We start from the raw sequence: 21,823 nt of genomic DNA on the forward strand, positions 1-21,823 counted from the left end.
TGAGAATGCTGGGTGGAACTGAGCATGCATGACCAGCACCCATGTTTACTGTGTATTATGATAATCTGTAAGTGCCTTAGTGAACAGCCATGAGTTTAAAGAATGTTTATCATGAGATGTGGGTCATATTTCATTTCATTGATAACTAATCCATTTATATTCATGGAGTGGACAAAATAGTGGTGGACAAAGTGCACAAATCCTGTACCTGAGTGAAAGTAGTGATGCCTTTGGTAAAATATTACTCCAGTAAAAATAGAAGTCTCCCATTTAAATTTTTTACTAGAGTTAAAATAGTAAAGCCAAGTGCTTTTAATTCAACATAATCATCAAATGTAGAAGTACTGCGAGTAATTATGGTTAAAATGACATTATATTATTTTTGTAGTTAGATATGTTCCCTCTCATTATTCTATCCGTTTTTAGGTGAGAATGCTCTAATGTCACTCTGGGCACGTAGATCTGTTAGCATACGTTCATTAAATCAGTCTGACATTGCTGTCAATTAACATTTTCATGTGTAACATTTTCATGAGTTTTCAGTAGTGGGATTTGAGTGGCTGTAGACATGAAATAAAGAAGATTTTAGATTAGGCAAACCCCTCCTTTTTAGTAATTTGTAAAGTGTGGGTGTCTGTACACGAGTGTAAAAGGGAAAATTACGGCACAAATATGCTGTATTATAAAAAACACACTAACAAAATAAAGGCACTTTTACATTCTAATTAAGAATGTGGCTTATGTTAATGTATCACGTCCATGTTTTCCTTTATTTCTCATGAGGTATGACAATCACTTTTGTAACAGAAATTATATAAAAATACGAGGTCCATTAGATTTATTAAAATCAAAGAGGAACTGCCAATGCATAGCTTATTAAACCTTTGTAGATACATACACCGCATATTGTATGATGCAAACACAAATTGCTTAAGAACGTAATGGATGTTCATTTTGATATTACACTTACATTATGGATAATCATGCAAAAGCACTTCAGATGTTTTGCATTGCAAGACATAACGGATATAAATGTTAGGCAGTGGAGATTTATTTCTGTTTAAACATATCCATGCTTGGAAAAAAAAGAGCTTTGAGACCACTGTTGATGCTGACAGGAGTAGGAAGGTAGAGAGATGCTCATGTTCCTGTGTCACGCCAATGTTTTCTTTTGTTTCTCATAAAAATAAATCGACAGATCTCTACTCAGCTCATGCTTGCCATTATTATTGCCACAACACAGCACAGCACAACACAACACAACATTCTAGTCTGCCACACTTATGGTGGCGCAAATATGGGGAATCTTCTAGTAACGACGGTCATTGTGAGAGAACAAAGACCTTGAATGCAGTGAGATAAAATAACATTCATTCATTCATTTTCTGAGCTGCTTGTCCTAATTAGGGTCGCGGGGGTTGCTGGAGCCTATCCCAGCGCTCACTGGGTGGAAGGCGGGGAAACACCCTGGACAGGTCACCATTCCATGGCAGAGAAAAAATAACGTAGTCTGAAAATCATTTTTAGTCTGTTTTTACATCTGAAAGGGTTTATCTTTTGGAAAATTCAAAGGATCCCCTCAGCCTGCATTCAAAGAACCAAAAGGGAAAATTGTTCTGCACATAAGTTGTAACATAGACTAGGCACAGAGATACACAATCCTACTGATTTTCACCATCTATAATTATGGACAACCTACTGATTGAACCTGTCTCCCTTAATCACTTCTCCATATTCCCCCCTTCAGAATGAGGCAGAAAAAGGACTGTTAATGGTGATGCTGTTGCTCAGAGCAGGACAGCTAAATTAGCTGTGTGTTACCCCTTAATTAAAACATCAGCATTAAAAGGAGACCATGTAGGCTGACCTTCATGAAGAGTCACGTTTTTCTTTTCATGCTCTTTAGATTTGCTTGCCTGCAAATAGCATTTTAAGTTACTGGTAGCCTCACAGGTGTTTACTGCATACAAACCAGATTCAACCCATGGAGGACACTTATCTGTCCCATATGGTATATGACGTGATTCATAACCCAATCACTACAATGAGATTGAGGTCCTTATTCATATTAAACCGCCTGACATTGGAAGATTACCTTAGTGATGGATTAGGTATATGGTAGGCATAGTTCTGGCTGGTTTTACCTGTGCTAAAAGGCATTGTAGATTCCTTTCTCAGTCATACCAAGTTTTAGCAGAAATAAGGACGAAGGGCCGAAAAATAAATGCGTTGACAGTTAAATGACATTTTCCCAACGGACAGAATTCAGTGATAGTTGGAACTGGGAATGGAGGTTGGATATTAATAAAATCTAGAATCAGTCATAACCTGTAATTATCAAACAGGAGACTGGGTCCAAACATTTACTGATGGAATGTGATTTCATACATTCTGCGTAGAATACACTGAGAAATAAGAATTAGCACGAAGATTATCAGAGTATGAATTTGGCTTTAATCTTTTTTTTTTGTTTTTAAATTTATTTACTTATAATTGGCAAAGACTAACAGTCTCCAACACAGAATGATTATGCAGTACATATTTGTAAAGCAGTTATTTCAAATTGCTATGAAAGACATGCATGTACAACAGATGTGTGTCTACGGGGACGAATTGATATACTACAAGGTTTTCTTATGAGGCAAGAAAATAAATATGAGCTGTCCTTGTTACATATATAGGAAAATTATACATGTGATAGCAGTTGTGTTTGAAAAGAAATGTACAAAGTGTGACCCATTAAGCAAGACAGAGATATTTCTGTCATGCATTCTCACGTCAGTCAGATAAGGTAAAAATAAGAATAACGAGGATGGGGGATGTCAGTCTTTTTCAGGTTGAAAAGGTTACAACCCCACATTTGACCTTTTATTTCTCAACTGTTCCAGTAGCATCCACAGATACGTCATTGCAGACATAATTCTCATGTCCCTGAGACCAACAAGAAAAAGAACTGCATCAATCTCACACTGCACGACAGACTGGCCTCTCTGAAAATGACATTACAAGGTGTTTAATGAGACATGATTCCTGAGTACAGAACTTTTTTTAGTGTACGGAAAGAACCAGGATACAAAACCAAAAAAAAATGGTTTAATATTAAGGGAAATGGAATCTTACTCTGTGACATTATGTTTTTTAATAATTGTTTTTATAGATGTATTATATCACGAAACATTTTGTACTGGATAAGAGTTTTGACCCAGAATACATTCTTTTCCTTCACATTCTTGGAAATTCATCTTTGCTTGCCATTGAGACTAAGGATTAGATCCTGATTGTGAAGAGCTTTCATCATGGCAGAAACGGCTGAGCGAGATGAATAAAGCGATGATTAAACTTGACACTCTCTTTTGACTCCTTGACTGAGAGTTCTATTGTGGCAGAGACAGTTTGTCAGACCGTTCCTGAAAAGGACAGAACATCTGTAATTAAATACTGTCTGTTATTCTCATCTTCATCAAAACAACCATACTGTGTTTATTCTGGGTCACAGTAATATCAACTGATTTGCATCAGCCAATATAAATAGTCTTAAGATTGATCTGAGGCAGTATCATTACAGTGTGCATGACACATAAATACGTATATCTTTCCTTTTCCATTTGGTTAGTTGTTTGATTAGACCTGCATGCCCAATATCCTCAATTCCAAATTCAATTTCATGCTCCTGTAACCGAGAAATTAATAAGTATCATTTCAAACCACTGGACCAAATTGGTCTGTCTGTAATTTGAGTCTTGTTTACGGTAGGAGGTGGCCACTGATGATCACTAAGCTCTAACCATAATGTGAAAAATATTAGTGGTTAGTTCATGTTTGCTGCCATGAGCCGCTGCAACATGGCAACAATGTTTGGAAAACACAGCAGTTCATGATAAGATCCTTTGGAGTCGTGAGATAATTCTCAAAAAATCAGTATTCTGTGGGGAGTCATGTAAAACACTTTGATAGCACACCTCTGACTAAGCGATCAGAACTGCTATCAGATGAGCACAAAGTCAGTGGAAGACATTTTACACTGTTGGAGTCTTAGATTAGTGGTGGCTGTAATCAGAAAGAGGCTGGCCCCTAACAGAGACCAGAGGGAGTTCTGTGCTCCTGTTTGTCTCCCACACAATTCAAGCCCTATTCTCTCATTCAAAATTGTTAGTGAGACACTCAGTCCATTCTGTTTGGCCAGCATTGATTACATAAAGACTCTCTAAAGACTCTAACTGGATAACCTTCAATGCTTGCATTCTAGCCTTTCAAAATGGGGAGCTTGCAGTACAAAAAGATGAGAGTGAGTGAGTGAGTGAGTGAGAGAGAGAGAGAGAGAGAGAGAGAGAGAGAGAGAGAATATCATGAGAGAAAGAGAGAATCATGAGAGACAACATACATCGTCAGCACTGGTAAGCAGAACTTCATGAAAGTCCATCAAATCACTTTGAGTTCAAATTTTGGCATCTGATGATGGATATTGATTGCTGGCCACCCGTGACCTCTGCAAGCCATCTCCTGTCACGATCTATACAGACTGCTGAATCAAAACTCTTGGGGAAATCAATCAACAGCGAGATATGGGCTACTGATATTGCAGTGACTGATGTCAACATGCAATCCTTTCTCTTTTATAGACAAAGTGAAAGGAATCAATAAGCAATTTTGTCCTTGACTCCATATTGGATCCGGGAAAAGCTATTTTCTCTTCTTTTTTTCTTATCTTTCTTTTCAGCTCAACTTCCATGTTCCACTTGGATCCAGTGAACAGCTTAATGAACCTTCATTCCTTGTCCTATAGAGAAACAGTCTTTGGATGTTAGAGACATCCTGTGAAAATACCTTTCATACCTGTCAGTCCAAAATCTTTTGGACCCCACAATGACTCCAGTTTAGTTCAGCAATACGTAATTTTACACAGTAATACTGGCTGATTATAAAGTGGCGTCCTTCAGCATGTTTCTTGGTTTTTCTGTAAAAGAGTTGTATTTTTAAAAGTGCATGGCCTGAGACAGCCACAGGCTCACATGCATTACGCTTTGAGCAATGGCTTCATGATTCCCTGATTCACTTTAGAGAAAATAGATGTGGAGCTCCTTCAAGTATAATTACTATTGCTATGGGTGCTCTTTCAGCCTTGAGTGGTTCATATTTTGCTCGCAATATGCATGATTGCAATTTCACAGTTTACTCGCTTGCACCGAGGACCATTTGAGTGCATAATGGCCCTTTGACATAATAGTTACCACGTGATGATTGTTTTGACTTATTTATGAAAGTTTGTTTGACCCTGATGCCCTCTATATTGTTTTTCTATGCCTGTATAGGTCTGAGTAACTTACCCTGGAGATAATCTTCAGAGGCTTCAATACAGTAGCTTCAACTAAAAGGCTAGCATCAAGTTTTTTCATTACTAACTGAAAATATGTTTTCCAGTTCCCCTCCTCCACTCTTCTTTGTTTTTCTTTTTTCTTTTTATGATGCCATATTTTGCAGAGATTTTCCCCTTGTATGTAGACTACGCTTGCTAGATTGTTATTCTAACTGTACTTATATTGAAGACATATCTAATCATTTGCTTGTATGATGTTAAAAAGAGGCCTTAGTCCTCTCAAATATAAATATTCAAATACGTTGTCTGTAAAATCCAGCAAGATGTCCACTTGTCTTAATAATATAATCTGATGGGAGACCTTAGCATGAAACCTTTGCTTTAATATTTGCAAGCCATTCATCAGAACAGCATTTTTTCAATGCCCGATCATCAAATGATGAAAAAGTCAGGATAATCTTGATGACTTTCGTTCTGCTTTTGATTCAGCTGTTGTCCAACCTTATTTCTTACTCAGGAGCACAGTTAAAGATCCTCCAAATAGTATCATTTCAAATATGTTCACAGCAAGAATTAAGACAGGTTCAGGTACTGATCAAACAGGATACAAACATTTAATTGTTGGTGTCCAAATCTACCTATGGATTATGCATAAAGATTTCTATATATATATATATATTTCTTAAGTAATGCTAAAGTAGTCTAAAAATGTGGGTCCTCTGTTTATGAGACAGCAACTTTTCTTAAAATAGAGTTCCTAGGGATAGAGTTCCTGTTTGGAGGTCAGGGCACAGCTTGACCAGCGTTTTTAAATTCCATCTTTTCAACTGGACTTCGTTTTAAACTTGAATCTGCATCAGTTCTGAGCGAAGTTCACTCACATCATACACACAACAAATACACAATTTTCACTGTATGCGATATCTAGTCCTGGGTATCATTAAAAAACTGCTCACTAGATGCTGTTTGGCAGTCAGACCTTGCATTACACAAACTCCATTTAAATATTTTTGAAATCAGGCCTTGAAAAATATGCATATCATGCACCCCTAAGCTAATATAATATAAATGTTAATGAAAATTTGTGTAGTGTGCCAAGCAGATGAATATTCGTAGTATAGTAAATCCACTTTAACTTGTGGATATGAAATTGGATACTGCATTTTTGCATTCCTTTATGGAATAATATTAAAATGTTAGACAGTAAGCAAGGTAAATAAACCGAGGGAATGAGCCACGTAATGAAATATGCTGAAAATGTTTAGAAAGAGGTGGAAAATTAATGGGAGATTTGAACTCTGAGCTTATTTATGTTAAGGCGCAAATATAGTAATTACATTGGCATCTCTCCAAATGCAGTTCTTTACAGATTCATAACCCATCCAACCCATCCATATGTAAACGGAGATAATTGTGATTTGACAGACTTTTTGTTGTATGCTTTGTATAAGCAAACAACAAATGTAATGCAATTTTCACTTAGTCCAACAAGAATTAGCCATCAAAAAAAGACAAAAACATTTCAAACATTAATTGCCTTTCAAGACACATCTAGAGGGATATTTTGCATGCCATGATATTTCAAAAAAAGCTTTTGTTTTATATTTTTGGAGGAAATCTCCCTTGGTATTCAGTATCTCCTGAAAGATTCAATAGACCAATTTTTTGATGAAATATTTATCATTGTCTGACACATCATTTTTAAACATTCTGAATGAAAGAGCTCATTATTTAATCCTTCGACACAATTTTGCTTAAAAAATATTATTGAGACTTACATAATTTTAATGTTAATTCAATAAATTATATCCAGTGGTTTAAACTAAACTGATATATAGTTTATATATATGTATAGTTTATTTTTTTTGCTGTGTTGTAATCTGTGCAATTATTAGGACATAGCTATGGTGTTGGACTCATTGATTTAAAATGCATCTGTTGATTACAGTTAACTGAAAAGTTCCAAGAATGTTATCAGTTTATTTCCACAAGGAAAACTTTTTATTTTGGCCATATACAAATATACATTGTTGAAATATGAACAGCTGTGTTAGTGATCATTGCAGGTAGCAGTGTGAAATTAATGCAGTGAACAAATGACCTGTGATTTGGCCAGTGGCCTTCATTAACCTCAGCACATTGCTTATTACAGTGACAAATTGAGAACATTACATTTGCCATCTGTTCCTGTTCAGCTAGTTTGCATATGCTAATGTAGGTGTGGTTGATGTAATGCAATTTACAGATCTAGTTTTGATATGCTATTTTGAATAAATTTGTTTATCTTGTGATTTAATGCGGCAAAATGCTGCAGGTCTGTGAAATCATATATATACATCACAACAAGTTTTTGTTTAAACCAAATTCAGAGATGCATGTAGTTTGACTATAGTTTGACTTACTGCCTTCAACATTGATGTGACTAATTTCGGTCCCCATCACTGTTCCAGGATCAGTTTGTTTCTGTCAGTATTGGGTGAATGACACAATAGTGTTTCTGTTAGGGGTCAGTGAAAAGCGTAAATATTTGGGCGAAGTATCAGAAAGTATCATTGAAAAATCAGGCAACAACTCTGATAAGTACAGTGATTTTAATAGTATTTTAGTCTAGTGCCTAAAGCCATACAACAGTTGCAACAGCTAAAAAAATGTTTTGGAGCATAAAGCCATAAAGCAGTTGCAACAACTAAAACAAACAAACAAACAAACACTTAACGGTAAACATGCTCCTCATAAAAATAGCTTTACAAATAGTTTACATTTCTATACAAGATTTTTTTTTCAATTAAATATCTTTATCAGGCTTTTCAGTAGACCAATTTTCACACTGTTGACCATGTACTGCATATAATATTGATTTTCCTTTCAAACATGAATATAAAAAAATCCAACAAACAAATAAACAAACAAGAAAAAAAAAACACACACACACACACACACACACACACACACACAAACACATAATATCTCCTCAAAATGTGAATCCATTTTTTCTGTGGGTGAAGTTCATTTTAAAAACAAAACCTTTCCCTCGTTTGAACACACTGAATGTAGTTGCTGAGAGATGATAATGCTGGCAGAAAAAAAAAATGAATGCATAAAACAAAGCCATTTCTACAATCCAAATCTGCCATACAAAAATAGAGATAGCTCATTGTTCATTATCAAGATTCAAATATTTACTATTTGACACATGGAAATGGAATTATAACAAAACAACACTGTTTTATTTTGGCTTTCAAACACAACTATGCATGTAAAAAACACAGATTTTTTTAGAGAGATGGTACTGTCCTCAGAGGCGCTTCGTCAGTCACAGTTTTTCTCCAGTAACTTGGCACATTGATCTAAAATTATAGCATCCCTAGCATACAGCAATCTGTCTTGTAAATAATTAGCCTTTCAGTTGGTCAAATGGTTTTCATTTGACCAAAAGAAATGATACAGGATGAAAACTGTTTTAAAGCCTTTGGATTACCAGAGTAAGAGCAAAGTTGAAAGAAAAGGAATATATATATATATATATATATATATATATATATATACATATATATATATATCAATGTGGATGCATTTGTTACTATCTCAGCTCCCCTTCAGAGAGTTGGTGTGGACAGTAGATATGAGTCATTGATGACAGAGGGATACTAGGAGACACAGGATGCTCAGAATGACAGCAAACAGACACATGGCAGTGTTCACTGGAGAGTGGCCAGAGCAGACAGAACAGCAGCTGTCTTCTCACAACAACCCTTTCCCACTTGGCATGAATTTGGAGAGTATAAAGTCATTTTCTCTGTGAGGTGTGTAACAGAAAGGCAGGAACCAAAGGGCCTGTTGTGGCCAATTTACTCTCATTTTTGATTTATTTCACAACAATGCTTTATACAGAGTTCCTCAGATCAAAGTGCCTTAATATTTACAAGAACCATAACACTGACTAAAATCTAAAACTTGATCCAGTAGACATTCAACAAATAAACAGGAATTTCAACAGGAATAAACAGGAATGACTTATCTGATAGAAAACATATATAAAGCACTGACAAAAAAAGTAATGTTGCACAAATCCCAATAAGTGACTTTTTCCCCGCAGATCAACTGATTGATCGTCTTTAAAATGTTCAAATGAATACCTGCTATGTTGTAAACAATAAATGCTGGAGTATGAAGAAAACTTTTGTTTCAAATGGAGGCCTTTGTCTGTTCTGACTCAAAGCTGGGCAAATATTGACTTTTTTTATTGTCTGTCCAAAAGAGGAAATGTCACCTTTTTCTTTACATTTGAAGTCCTCTTCCAGAGTTGAGAATCCTTTTTGACTGAGACAGTCCAAGGAGTGGTTTTTCCCTCTGTCATAGCCTGAAATGGGAGCTGCCGAACAGATGATGATCCTGCTATGAATGATGTCAGAGGTGCAGGTTATGCCTCACCTACAGTTATTCCACAAATCCCATTTACAGACATTCTATGAATATAACGAAAATGCCGTAAAATGCCTTTTGCAGTCAAATTGAATGCACTGAATTTCCACGGTGGATAAAAAAAAATGGAACATATAAAGGAGAAACACTCTTTCAGGGGTTAGGTTACAGGAGGATTCTGACATCTGACTGAAAATGATTTAAACCAAGCATGTGTTATATTCAAAGGATGAACCTCACCTTTTCTTAGTTGTCAATGTCAGATACATGGTTCTCTATCTGTGAAGAAAAAAGTACAGAATATTAGCTTCTTCTTTAAGTGTTGAAAGAATAATGTAACTTGAAAAGAGACCTGTAGCGTTCCCTCTTCTCTCAAAGATAGTGTTATAACCAATTTTACACAGCTTTTAAAAATACAAATGTATCTTGAGGGACCAATATCATTAGCTGTGATGACTATGACCTTGATTGAGGAAACTGGCAAATCTTTCTCTGAACAGATCTTCTACTGAAAAAAAAATATCATCCCCCATTACTGAGAGAATATCTTCCATAGCACACTCTCACTTCTCTTTAAATAGGGTCATAAATATGAGAGAATAGGACCAGTGTGGTCGTAGTGAACCTTCAATGAACCCAGATAAGACAGCTATTATAGCTTTGATGTAAGACTTTGAACTGAGGAGGCAGTAAACACAAGTCTAGGTGTCTTTGAGGAACACTCATAATGTAAAATCTCTTAAACAAAGCTCTACATGCCCTCATCAGTTGCTTGGCAGAATATTTAATGCACTGCCAACACAGTCTGGCTCCATTAATCTATATTAATAAAAATGAATCTGAAAATATTGGTTAATGGTTATCTCAGTTCAAGTGACTCCAAGAAATGAACATCTGGGGCACAAGCAATGACTGGCATTCATATCTACTTTAAAAACTTCAAACCTCACTACCTGGGAGCTAATATGAACGCTAATTGTGAGTAGATGTGTTGCCCATTACACATTCTCTGCTTCATTTCCCCCTTTTAAGGAACACAGTAACTTTGTGAAATACTGTCTCTGTCCTTCCCTCTCAGTTGAAAAACAAGCTTTCAGTCTTCATTTGACTTCCCATCTATATGGTTGTACCCAGTCCCTCCGCTTCCTTCTGTGATTCCTGCTCTCTGTTTTAATTACAGCGTGTGACAGGCTGGGGTGGAGACTAGAGTCAGGCCGGCAGGGACCTGTCAGCCGCGGTGCCCCAACTACTCACTCATGTGAAACCATTCTCTCTCAGATCTGGAGCTATGAATAATTCCTGAAGTATTATCTTTAATAAGGGAGTCTTTTCAAATCCCCTGGCCGCTACCCTATTCTCTTTCCCTTCTCTGACCTGCCCAGTGCTCACCAGATCAGTGCTGCCCTCTTCGTCGTAGTCATCCTCGCCCCCGTCTGTCATCTCCCCAGCCTCGGCGTCAAGCATCCCTTCGCCCGTTTCTTCGGCAGAGTTTTCTGCTGTCTCTGATATGGACTCCTCATGTAGAGAGTCACAGTTGTCTTCATACTTCCTCTGCGCCTCTGGGGGGGGGGGGGGGTGGGTTAAGAATGAGAGTGAGCAAAGCTACAAAAGTCCAAGCTACTCCAAGAGAAAAATCAATCATCTAGCAACTGAAAACTGCAGGCCTCCAAAACAACTAATTAATCAACAAGGGGTAAGATACTTGTGAGAACGGGCAAAACAGCTCTGCAGAGAAGTGGTATTAATGGGCCTGACTGTTGTCTGACTAACTTTGACATAAGTTTGACATCTGTGCCTGAAATGTTCTTCCAGTACAACTGAAAATGAAAGTACAAGTCCTATTGAAAACAACAACAACAACAACAAATAAGTCCATGGGGAGGAACAGTTCTATGACATTAAGATAGATTGCCCAACACAGCCCCTTTGACTTTTCAAAGTTTACAAGTTGAACTTCTCTTCTATTCTACTGATATTCCATTCTCTGGAATGGCTATAAATATCTCCTCATACAAGCTTGATATAAGCACAATGTTGTCTTAAGAGCTGTGTTATGACAAAGTGTTTGGCTTTCCTATCTCCTCATCTGTCAGCATGATTGATAGCTCGTGTGCTCTCTTAATTTACTCCCCCTCCACACTACACCCTCCAGCTTCCGTCCTCCCGGGTTCACTCCCCTCTCTCACCGGACTCGGCTCTCTGTTGTTTCTCGATTTTCTCCAGTCGGCCCAGCAGTGAGTCGATCTTCATTTTGATCTGAGTCAGCTCACGCTTGATCGTTTGGAGCTGATCCGTCTTTACTTTAGGTGGAAACACACACACACACATACACACACACACACACACACACACACACACACACACACACACACACACACACAAACATGCACACAAATAGATAAGTCAGTACAGAAACTAACAAAACACACACACACACACACACACACACTGGTGTGCTACATGAGCAGTATTGTCACCTCCTCTGTTCACATGCTGTCCCTATCATTTTGTCTGCCAGACTCTTATTTACCACAGGGATTCATATCTACATCTACACATTCACAGGAAGCTCCTCTCCTGCTGTTTCCAATTTGGACTTTTTCCCATAGTTTTTGCAAGCCCTGCTGTTGGAAATCAGCTTAATGTAAAAAGTCAATTGTCTTTCTGTGTCTCTATTGCTGTTGCCAAACGTTAGAAGAGGAATATGCTAAGAGGTAAATATGAAAATGAATGTAATATATAAGCAGTTGTCAAGTTTTATTTGCCTGTATAACCACGCATTTAATACCACAGCAGCACTTCAGTAAACATTCAAATCTTTAAACGTGTCATAAGCAGCTCTTGTATGCTAAAAATAGTTGGTGTGTATTATTTGACAGATGTCAGATTAATCTCAAATGTTTCCCCCGCTTTGACGTCTTAGCTATTGAGCACACTTAAGTAGCTTAGAACCATTAATATAAACTTTAAAAACATTACGTTTTGCTTGGCATATTTCAGTGGGGAAAATATTTGACCAGAATCCAAAAGCAAGCAAGAGAAAAATCCTCAATCTATGAGTAGGATGGATAGACACACTGCCTTTAACTCAAGACAGCCTTTGACACCGCTCAGACCTCCTCAATGTCATTTCAAAGTTGAACAAGTGATTGGTAAGCCATCCCATCGGTTCACTGGTCTTTGCCTCTGTGCTCAGCTCTCCAGCACTGTCCTCTCCTGTTGTATGTGTTTAGCCTTTTTCTTTTACATCTCTGTGGAGTCCAGAGATATAACAATGCCACATCGACAGCACCACTCAACCACCCCCCGGAGTTTTCAGTGGACATGGGGCACGTGCCATAATGTGAATAGAAAATAATGGATGCATGCTTTTCCATCAGCATAGGATGGACAGATTTCCTCTTCCTTTATTCAACTCAGAGGCTAAGTGCTCCCAAAGCTGGGTCTTACCAACCATGCTTACTGACAAAATCATCACCAATTTGACCGTGATTCGCAATGCAAGCAGACGAATAGTAATGTGCTTGTTTGGGTTAAAAGGAAACCTGCATATGACTATATTAACTACGTCAGCTAGGCATTACGTTACATGCTGAGGGTTTGAGATGTTCCATTAAATAATTTCCTGTGTCCCTCACTGACACAAAAGGCCATTATATGTTTGAGTGGCTGATGTGTCTGTAGCTCACATCCTCATTATGTGTGGATCCATTTGTTAGTACTACTTTTAAATGAATAACCTTTAGTTGACTGTCACAGCCTTTGAGAGTGCTCATGTGGAACACTGTCTGGGTGACCCTAATGACACAACCTCAAAGCAAGAAACTTTCATCTCGTTGGGAACCATTCCAAGACCTTGTTTAATGAAGAGTGTGTGTGTGTGTGTGTGTGTGTGTGTGTGTGTGTGTAGAGGCAATTCACTGTGTCTAGGAGAACACTGTTATCTTTAATACATTAAAGGACATGCACGCATGCATGCATGGAATGCAAAATTTGAAATGATTTTTGATGTTGCTCAGTAATTGCGTCAAATAGTAAAGGCCTTCCATTGTTCCCAGCACATACTATAACTACACATACATTTGTGTGTATGAACACATATACTCATTCACAAAAGCAAAAACACAACAACAGCTGAGTCAAGATGAGCCTTTTTTTTTTGCCTCTCCGGCTGCTCAAAGCACCTTGTTTGATGAAAAGAAAGAGAAGAAGAGTTTGTAATTTATCCGTAACTTCAGGTCCTGTTCTTTCATTTACAGGGTAACAAGGAGATGCAATTGAAAAGATAAATGAAGTAATCCTGCCTCATTCACCACTCTGTCCATCCTTGACCAGAAAAAATACACACTTTGGTGCTTTACAGGAGATTGTTTGGGCACAACAATGATCTAATTTTGGTTTTTCATAATACCCTCCAAAATCCTAATCTCTAGTCTGTGATAACAAACGCCTCTTGTGGCAGGGCTATGAACCCTTGCGAGATAAAGATTAAAGCACACAATAATCACACAACACATGATGCAGTGGTTAGTATTTGATTTTGAACTGCTTTGATGCAATCCCGGGCCACAGAAAAATCACTACCAGAAGGCTAAGAGCATTAGTGTCACACATAAGCCTACAAGGAAAGCGTGACTCTGAAAATCTATGTTGCCGTCATAGTGTGCATGTCTGTTTCACTTTTCCCACTTAGATAGTATCTTAAGAGCCACGATACATCCTCACATTAAAAATATATGGACCTCCCCCTCCCCCCATTTGCTTTCCAGAATTACTGGCAAGAAATAAGTTCACATTCAATTCTAAATTTAAAGTGACAGTTTAAGTCGACAACCAACAGAAACTGATATCCGCAGACGTGTAGCTGTGGTCCGAGAAAAATCAATATATGACTTCAGAGAACTGTGACAAAAGGGAGAGAGAGAGAGAGAGAGAGAGAGAGAGAGAGAGAGAGAAATCCATTTTCCTCTTCCTCCATTTGCACACTGTATGAGATCCCTGACCCACACCTTCCAGCTGCTGGCCTTGATAACAGTGGCCTGAAAAGTGATGGAAAAAACTAACGTTCTTCATTCTAAACCTCATTTAGACCTCGTTTAAACCAGCGGTGCCAAAAGGCCAACTCATCTATCCTCTCCAGATAGCTTTCACTGCTCTGTACATTAACATATTCTTCTCCTTTTTTTTTTTTTTTTAGACCGAGATCCAAAATAGAGGGAATACAATGTGCCCTGTGTGCTTTGGTCTAAATTAGCGTGTGGGTAGAATATTGAGGTAGATGATGTTTCCTGAGATGCAACTATGTACTGCTGTTTCCCGGTGATTCGTGAGATTGGGAAGTTGTTTTCGGTCTAGAAAACCTCAGAGCTCTTGCGTTTGTACTGCTGAGAGAGATGTAATCAGTTATATTCATTAAATGGTTAGTCACAGCACTGTTTTCTGCACAGCACAACATGGTCTCCACTTCCATGACTTTCTAATAATACATTTCATGTATTATTAGCACTTACTTTGTCTTTTCTTTTTTCCAGTGGCAATTACATTGTGCTGTAGTGATAATTATATTGTTGACAAAAAAAGAAAAAAAAAAGACAATTCAGTTGTAAATCTTGAAGACTCTCAGTGTTTGAAAAGAAGCACTAAATGTCTTGTGGCTAGTGGGTATTTTGTGTTATTTACTGACGTATACTGTGTCTCGTAAACAACATATTTTATATTCTCAGTAATACGATGTTTCCTCGCCACAGTTCAGTCTATTCAGTAGTATATTCAGTATATTTTCTACCTCTTTTAAGATAGTTTCTATATTATATTCAAAGTATTACTGTACATTGTACAGTCTTTTATTTCTTTTTTTTTATCTTTGTTTGCTTTTTTAAAACTTGCTGCTTTTATTACTCATTGTACTTTAGTGTTGTATTGTATGGAGCACCATCATACCAAAAAAAAAAAAAAAAAATTCCTAGTAGGGGCAACCTACTCGACAATACACTAAATTCTGATTCTGAGGTTTTCAAACAGGCTTTTTTCATTAATATAGCAAGTTACTTTCATAATGTAGAGACAACGTAAGAAACTTACATTTCGGTCCAGATGAAAAGGAGGAAGAGGAAGAGGGAGGTCTTGACGAAGATGAAGAGGTCTTGATGGGGAAAGAGGTCTTCCCACGACGCGTGGACGGAACCACCACCCGGGAGCGTTTCAGTGGGATCACTGCCCTTGGTGGGGGGGCCACCCGTCCATGATAGTCAAACAGCCTGACACAGGGCAAAAATGCAGTCCTAATATCACATTATATGGCAAAACTAAATAACAGTTACCATTATTTACATATAACTTTAAGCCTGTGCTTTCAAATGATCCGTTCTTTTTAATCCCAAACATCCCGTTTTAGACTCGTAAATACTTTAAGACCACATTGTCCTACTCACTGTATCAAATATCATACAGTGTGTTCTTTCCAAGCTAAATGGGATGTGTCGACGATTCCTCTAACATACTTCATTATGTATCTCCGCCCATGACATTTAATGACATTTTGCAAATATAGCTATGTAAACACAGATCAGTTGATTTTATGTGACTAAAACAGAAGAGGGCTAAGCACAACCCTAAGCCATACATACTCCCATTCTCGCCTTCTCTCATCCACGCCCTCAAGCGCCCTTGCTTTTGTCTTTGTAATTATGAGACACCCTTTAGAGATGCTCTTTCAAGGTAGCAGTGTCTCTTTTTCGGAATCCTCTAACAGAGGAGGGAAGAAATGAGGCGCGTGAAAATGTCAAATGGAGACGTCTGCCCTTGGTCTCTCTCCTCCCTCACTCCAGACTGTATCACAGCTCTCGGCCTGTCTGGCATTTACTAAATGCCTCTGTTCGCAAAGGCCTTGATCATCAACAAGGGAATTAATGAAGGAAAATACGGCTTCTAGAAGTTTAACGACGTGCTCCATTCATCAATTCTAATGGATTTTTCATGTGCCTATTCTCTGATTTCATCTTAACAAAAAAAAAAACCCAAAAAAACCTTGCCACCCAAGATGACAGTGAAATAACAAGTTTAGTAAGAAAATGTCTTCTTTTCCAGTTCCATTTTTACACTCTTTGACAAAGTTGAACATTATCCTTTACCACAAGGCTTGACTGAACCGCAGATAGTTGAGTCATTCTCCAGAGCTTTTAAGTTCCTGATATCTCAAGAAACACTGCTTACCCTTAACAAAAAAAAAAAAAAAAAAAGCTGTTGTATGACTTGAATGGGGACAAGAAGATCAGACCATGCTCACCGATTGTAGAAGTCATCCCTGTAGTAGTCGTAGTCAAATTCATAACCGCTGAGAAGGTAAGCACAAAGACAAACAAATGGTGTGTGTGAAATAAAATGATGATTCTGGTCATATTTCCTATGTTAGCAGCTCACAAAATATCACAAAAGAACTCTAAGACTCCCAGACACCTGTCTGTTAAGAAACAGCTGCCTGCTCCTCCTCAAGGGAATGTGTCTGTTAGATGTGGGGAAAATAATGGCATATGCTGCCAGGTACTGCCTCAGAATTCATTGACCAGAGGGTCCGTGGCCCCTTTCCTTCAGTTGCCATGCACAAAACTATTTAAACATTTTTAACATTCACTTCACACTCTTATTACTGTGATATTTCATAGCTACATGTCAGACTATGTGTTAAATGTCCATGTGACAATGTCTATGTGCTTACTTAGATCACCAATTCTTAATATTAAAACATGAACACGTTTAATATATATACTGACCAACAGTGAGCACATGAGACTGAAATTAGAAAGAATGAATTGTCAGAAAGAGCAGTGCCTCCTTTTTAATCCCATCTAGCTACCAGCAGCAAGGTCAACAAAAGCCATGAATAAAACTAAACTTGTGACAAAGCATGTATAGTCTGATGTTCTATTGTATTAAAGAAGTAATTCTTATTTTGTTAAATTAATTTAACTAAATTTTACAAATAGAAAGTACCATTTGAAATACTTCTTTGTTGGTTTGGCCAATCTCCTGTAATGTTTCTCTAATTACTGGGTAACATGGAATGTTTTGATGTGTACTATTAAAATGCAAATTGAGTTTTAATGAATTTATAACATCAAAACAAAATGAGAAAAAATAAATAAATTAGAAACAAAGCTAGCCAATGGAGTAAGAATAATCTTTAATGGCTAAAAGAAAAAAAAGAAAAAAACAGAACACTTAAATTGTTTCACAACTTATTGTTCTGCATGTCTCATTATTTTCTGATTTTTTCCCCAATAAGCTTTAGCATTTACTGGAATTGTACAGCAAACAGACAAAGCTTTGAAAGTTTTAGATTAGAATGTGAGTCTGCTTCCCTGTTCTTGCATTTTTTTGGGGTGGGGGGGGGGGGGGGGGGGGGGGGTTACCCTGCATATGCTGTACGTGTTTATGACAATTGTAATGACACATTAATCCAACATGTCTGGCACATCCATCATATGCCATATGCACACGTGAACAATGCCATCGCACACATGAACAGTCATCTTCTGAGCAAGTCTGTGCATTTTAAAGCTACTTTTTTTGGCCAAACCTGTAAAACTGCTGTGGGCATGCATCTTGCACAGTCTCTTTACTGCCTCTTTCCTCCCATCTAAATTCCAGTCACTCCTCAGCCTCAGCTAGCCTTTACCTGTCCAAATGAATCCACTCCCACTCCAGTTCGTGGAAAAGTTTGCGTAAAGCCCGTGTGTCGCTCTTCAGGCACGTACTTAACCTTCACGGAGCCAGACGAAGCACAGCCGTTAGCCGTCCAATCACAGTCCCCGAGGTTCAGGCTCACTACACTGTCAGTCTTATCCAGTGATTCACCCTTTCATTAATTTCCTAACTGCTTAGCTTTTCAGTGAGGCAGCGTTAAAAAGAGTTTTGATCCTCAAGCCTCTCTAATGTTTTGCAGCAGTGAATAAAACAGCGGAATTGCCCGAGAAGCATGACCAAAGTAGAACTTCAATGAAATGAGAGGAGCGATTCCACGGAGATAAGACCTCACTAGCGCTGAACCGAAAAAATGGAGATACTTTATGTTATCACGGCCAGACAATAAACATCAATAATATGATACAGTGAGTACATCATCCAGCTATCTCCACAAACATCCTTATCACCTTATTACCTTTCCTGAAAAATGTATACGAGCAAACCAAACAACTGCTTCTTCTTAAAAGAATATGAAATGATAAGAACCGCTTTGCTCTAACAACAAACAAATCTGACAGATACGACAATGAAGTCTTCAATGACCATGAGAACTGTCAGAGGACACAGCAGAAGGTGGTTGCTTGTAGTAAAAAGCAGTAAGACTCACCTGTACACAGCAGAGAGGGGTCTTTTGGATCCCGCTTTGGGCCTGTATGGTTTTGGCTCCCCTGCCATATTTATATCTGCACACACACACACGCACACACACACACACACACACAAAAGAATCACATACGTGTGTTGCTCTCATTTCAGTCAATGCACTCAAGAGCTATTCAAGCATTTTCTGTCATTTTTCACTCCAGTGCTGTGATAAAACAATTCAGATTACATTTCTCATTCTCATTCTTTATGGAATTCTGTTTTAAATAATGAATTTTAATTGGCACCCATTTGTAATTTCTCTACCCTTTCCATCTCCATGGTTGTATGACCTGGAGTGTCATCACTTCTCAGCGATAGAAAAAAAAAAAAAACAGCAAAATGCCAAAAACTTTCAGTTTCCCACACTGGCATGCAAAACATTTCTTTTTTTTCTGTCAATAAAGCCGGCATATTTCAAACGCCGGATTTGACATTTAATTTAGTGGCATGAATCATGAGAAAACACAGTCTGATTATAGAGAGCCAGACCGTGAAGGCCATAACTCCCACACTTGTCTATTTTGAAGCTCAGGCCTCTGATTATTCCGCTGATAATTCAGAGCCCAATATAAAGCACATATTCCCAGATGTGCATACGGTCATGTCGCATGTACATGTCACATGACACATTTATGAAAACTATATCTATGCTTGGAGGAGACAACGTTTGGATGTATGAGGAGAGCTCATTCATGACCCATGTGTCAAAATCTGCTGTAATCCAGCTGTTAGATAAAATTTTGGTAACGTTTCTCTAGGGAATGTACACACCCAAGGTCTGCTTCAGCAGTTTAAAGGATGGTGTTTATTTATTTTTATTTGCTCTTTCATTCCCTGCTGGACCAGGAAAATAGCTTTGTTAAAACCACTGATTACAGTGTGAGGTTAGATTCTATCTGTGATTCTATCCCAGCCCTGTGCGCTATAACGCATAATGATTCACAACATTTAACATTTAGAACATTTTGGCTGACAGTTCTTACAAACCATGCAACAAATAGTGTCGTTCCCAGAAGAAAGTTAGCCTCTCTGAAGTGTAACATTTTTTACAGAAGGTACTCAACATGTGAAACAGCTGAAACTTTCTGAGCTCATCTTCACTGCGCCTAAGGACCTTGAGCTGTTGTCTGTCAGATTAAGTTGGCGAGTGGCTTGTTGCAGCTTCAGGTTTAAAACAATTTGATTTTGCTGTCAGGGGCACATCACAACAGATGCTAGCCGAACCAGAATACATCAAGGCAACAGCTCTCAGAGAGAGAGAGAAAGAGAGAGAAAGAGAGAGAGAGAGAGGGGGGTGGGGGGGGGGGGTATCAAGTTTCTTAAACTTCAAAAATTGAGAGCCTGTGATTAATAAGAGAAACATACATTTATCAGCTCTGCCTCTGGCTGTTGCCAGGAGACCCCAGTGGAACAGAGCTCTCCGTGGTGCTGAAAGCTGAACTTGCTGGCATAAGCTAGGGAACTCCCTCTCTTGTTGTTTAGACTGTGGAAGAAATGAATGCTTTCCATTCAGAGAGCTCCTTGCACTGAAGGACCCACAGAATCCAAAAAGGGAGTAACTATAATGTCACTATGAGGTGTCTGTTAAACCTCTAGAGATCTTGTTCATAAATAGTGTTACTATATGAGCTATGATACAAACTACATATGCAACATGCATAAGAGTAATTCTTAATAAATACTCCAAATTACTAACCTCTACTGATCTCTATAATTTCATACAAGATTGAAGAGAACACAGATCACTACACTCCAGTTATGAATAAAAGAAATCTCCTTTCGAGATTCTATCTGCAGGTGAAGTATACTAGCAGTGGTAGGATTGGATGATGAGAATTTACATATTACTGGCAGTTTCTTAACGGGCAAACATAAGTCCATGACTCCCTGAGGAGATAAATCCAGGTTTGTCACATACTTTCTCTCTCTTTTTCTCTCTCTATCTCTTTTATGGGAGAGATTAATAGCCTGTGCCTCTTACACATACTGCTTTCCCACACATGTCTTTGTCTTTCTCATTTACAGACCAGAATTGCAGTTTATTTCCTCCTAACACATGGAATACTGCAAATAAATCCTTTGCGCTCTTCAAGCAATTTTCAGCTGTCATGTCATGACTTCTGGAAAATCACTGATAGAGGGTTAAATATCACAATTCACTGAGGCATGGTAATATACATATAAAACAAACACAACAAAACCAACAAACAAAAAAAAAAATCAAAAGCAAAGAGAGAGAGAGAAAGATAGAGAGAGAGAGACAAAGCCTTAAGGCCTTCTACCCAAGGTGTCGAACCACAGATAAAAGCCGTCTTCATTACAGCATGAAGCAGAGTTTTTGTCACGACGGGCAGGTTTTTGGGAGGTCAGTTCTCCTCTGAGGGTGTACTTACGCAATCAGACAACTCATCTTTATACGCTAACCTGCTGGATCAGCTTCTCTGATCTCAGCCCAAGAGAAGAGAAGTCAGTGCAGGCCTGGAGCCCAAGTACAGGGTATAAGTGCATGCAGACAAACAGCAACTCATGATTAACATCACCACTGCATGCTATGAAATTAGTAAGCTCCATTAATATTACGGTTTATTGTTTATGCTGGTCTTTAGAATGTAACAGTAAACACTGCACCTGATAGGAGAATATGGGGAAGATTGTGGTACAGAATAAATATTGCAGTTATTCAAGTATTGTAATGCCATC

The 21,823-nt window shown here is 38.1% G+C and overlaps 1 protein-coding gene across 1 annotated transcript in view; it reads right to left on the reverse strand.

Annotated features, from left to right (window-relative positions):
• Positions 1–9,982: 9,982 nt before the first annotated feature.
• LOC115808005 (RALY RNA binding protein like) overlaps positions 9,983–21,823 on the reverse strand; it is a 35,631-nt gene continuing 23,790 nt past the window's right edge. The window contains exons 2-7 of the mRNA XM_030769240.1: positions 19,086–19,161; positions 17,022–17,069; positions 15,818–15,993; positions 11,923–12,036; positions 11,126–11,295; positions 9,983–10,015 (exon numbers count right to left, since the gene is read on the reverse strand). Of these exons, the coding sequence (XP_030625100.1) occupies positions 9,983–10,015; positions 11,126–11,295; positions 11,923–12,036; positions 15,818–15,993; positions 17,022–17,069; positions 19,086–19,161 (617 nt within the window). The remainder of the gene's footprint in view (positions 10,016–11,125; positions 11,296–11,922; positions 12,037–15,817; positions 15,994–17,021; positions 17,070–19,085; positions 19,162–21,823) is intronic.

Source organism: Chanos chanos, chromosome 3, assembly GCF_902362185.1.
Source record: "Chanos chanos chromosome 3, fChaCha1.1, whole genome shotgun sequence".
In the NCBI taxonomy this organism is placed as follows: domain Eukaryota; kingdom Metazoa; phylum Chordata; class Actinopteri; order Gonorynchiformes; family Chanidae; genus Chanos; species Chanos chanos.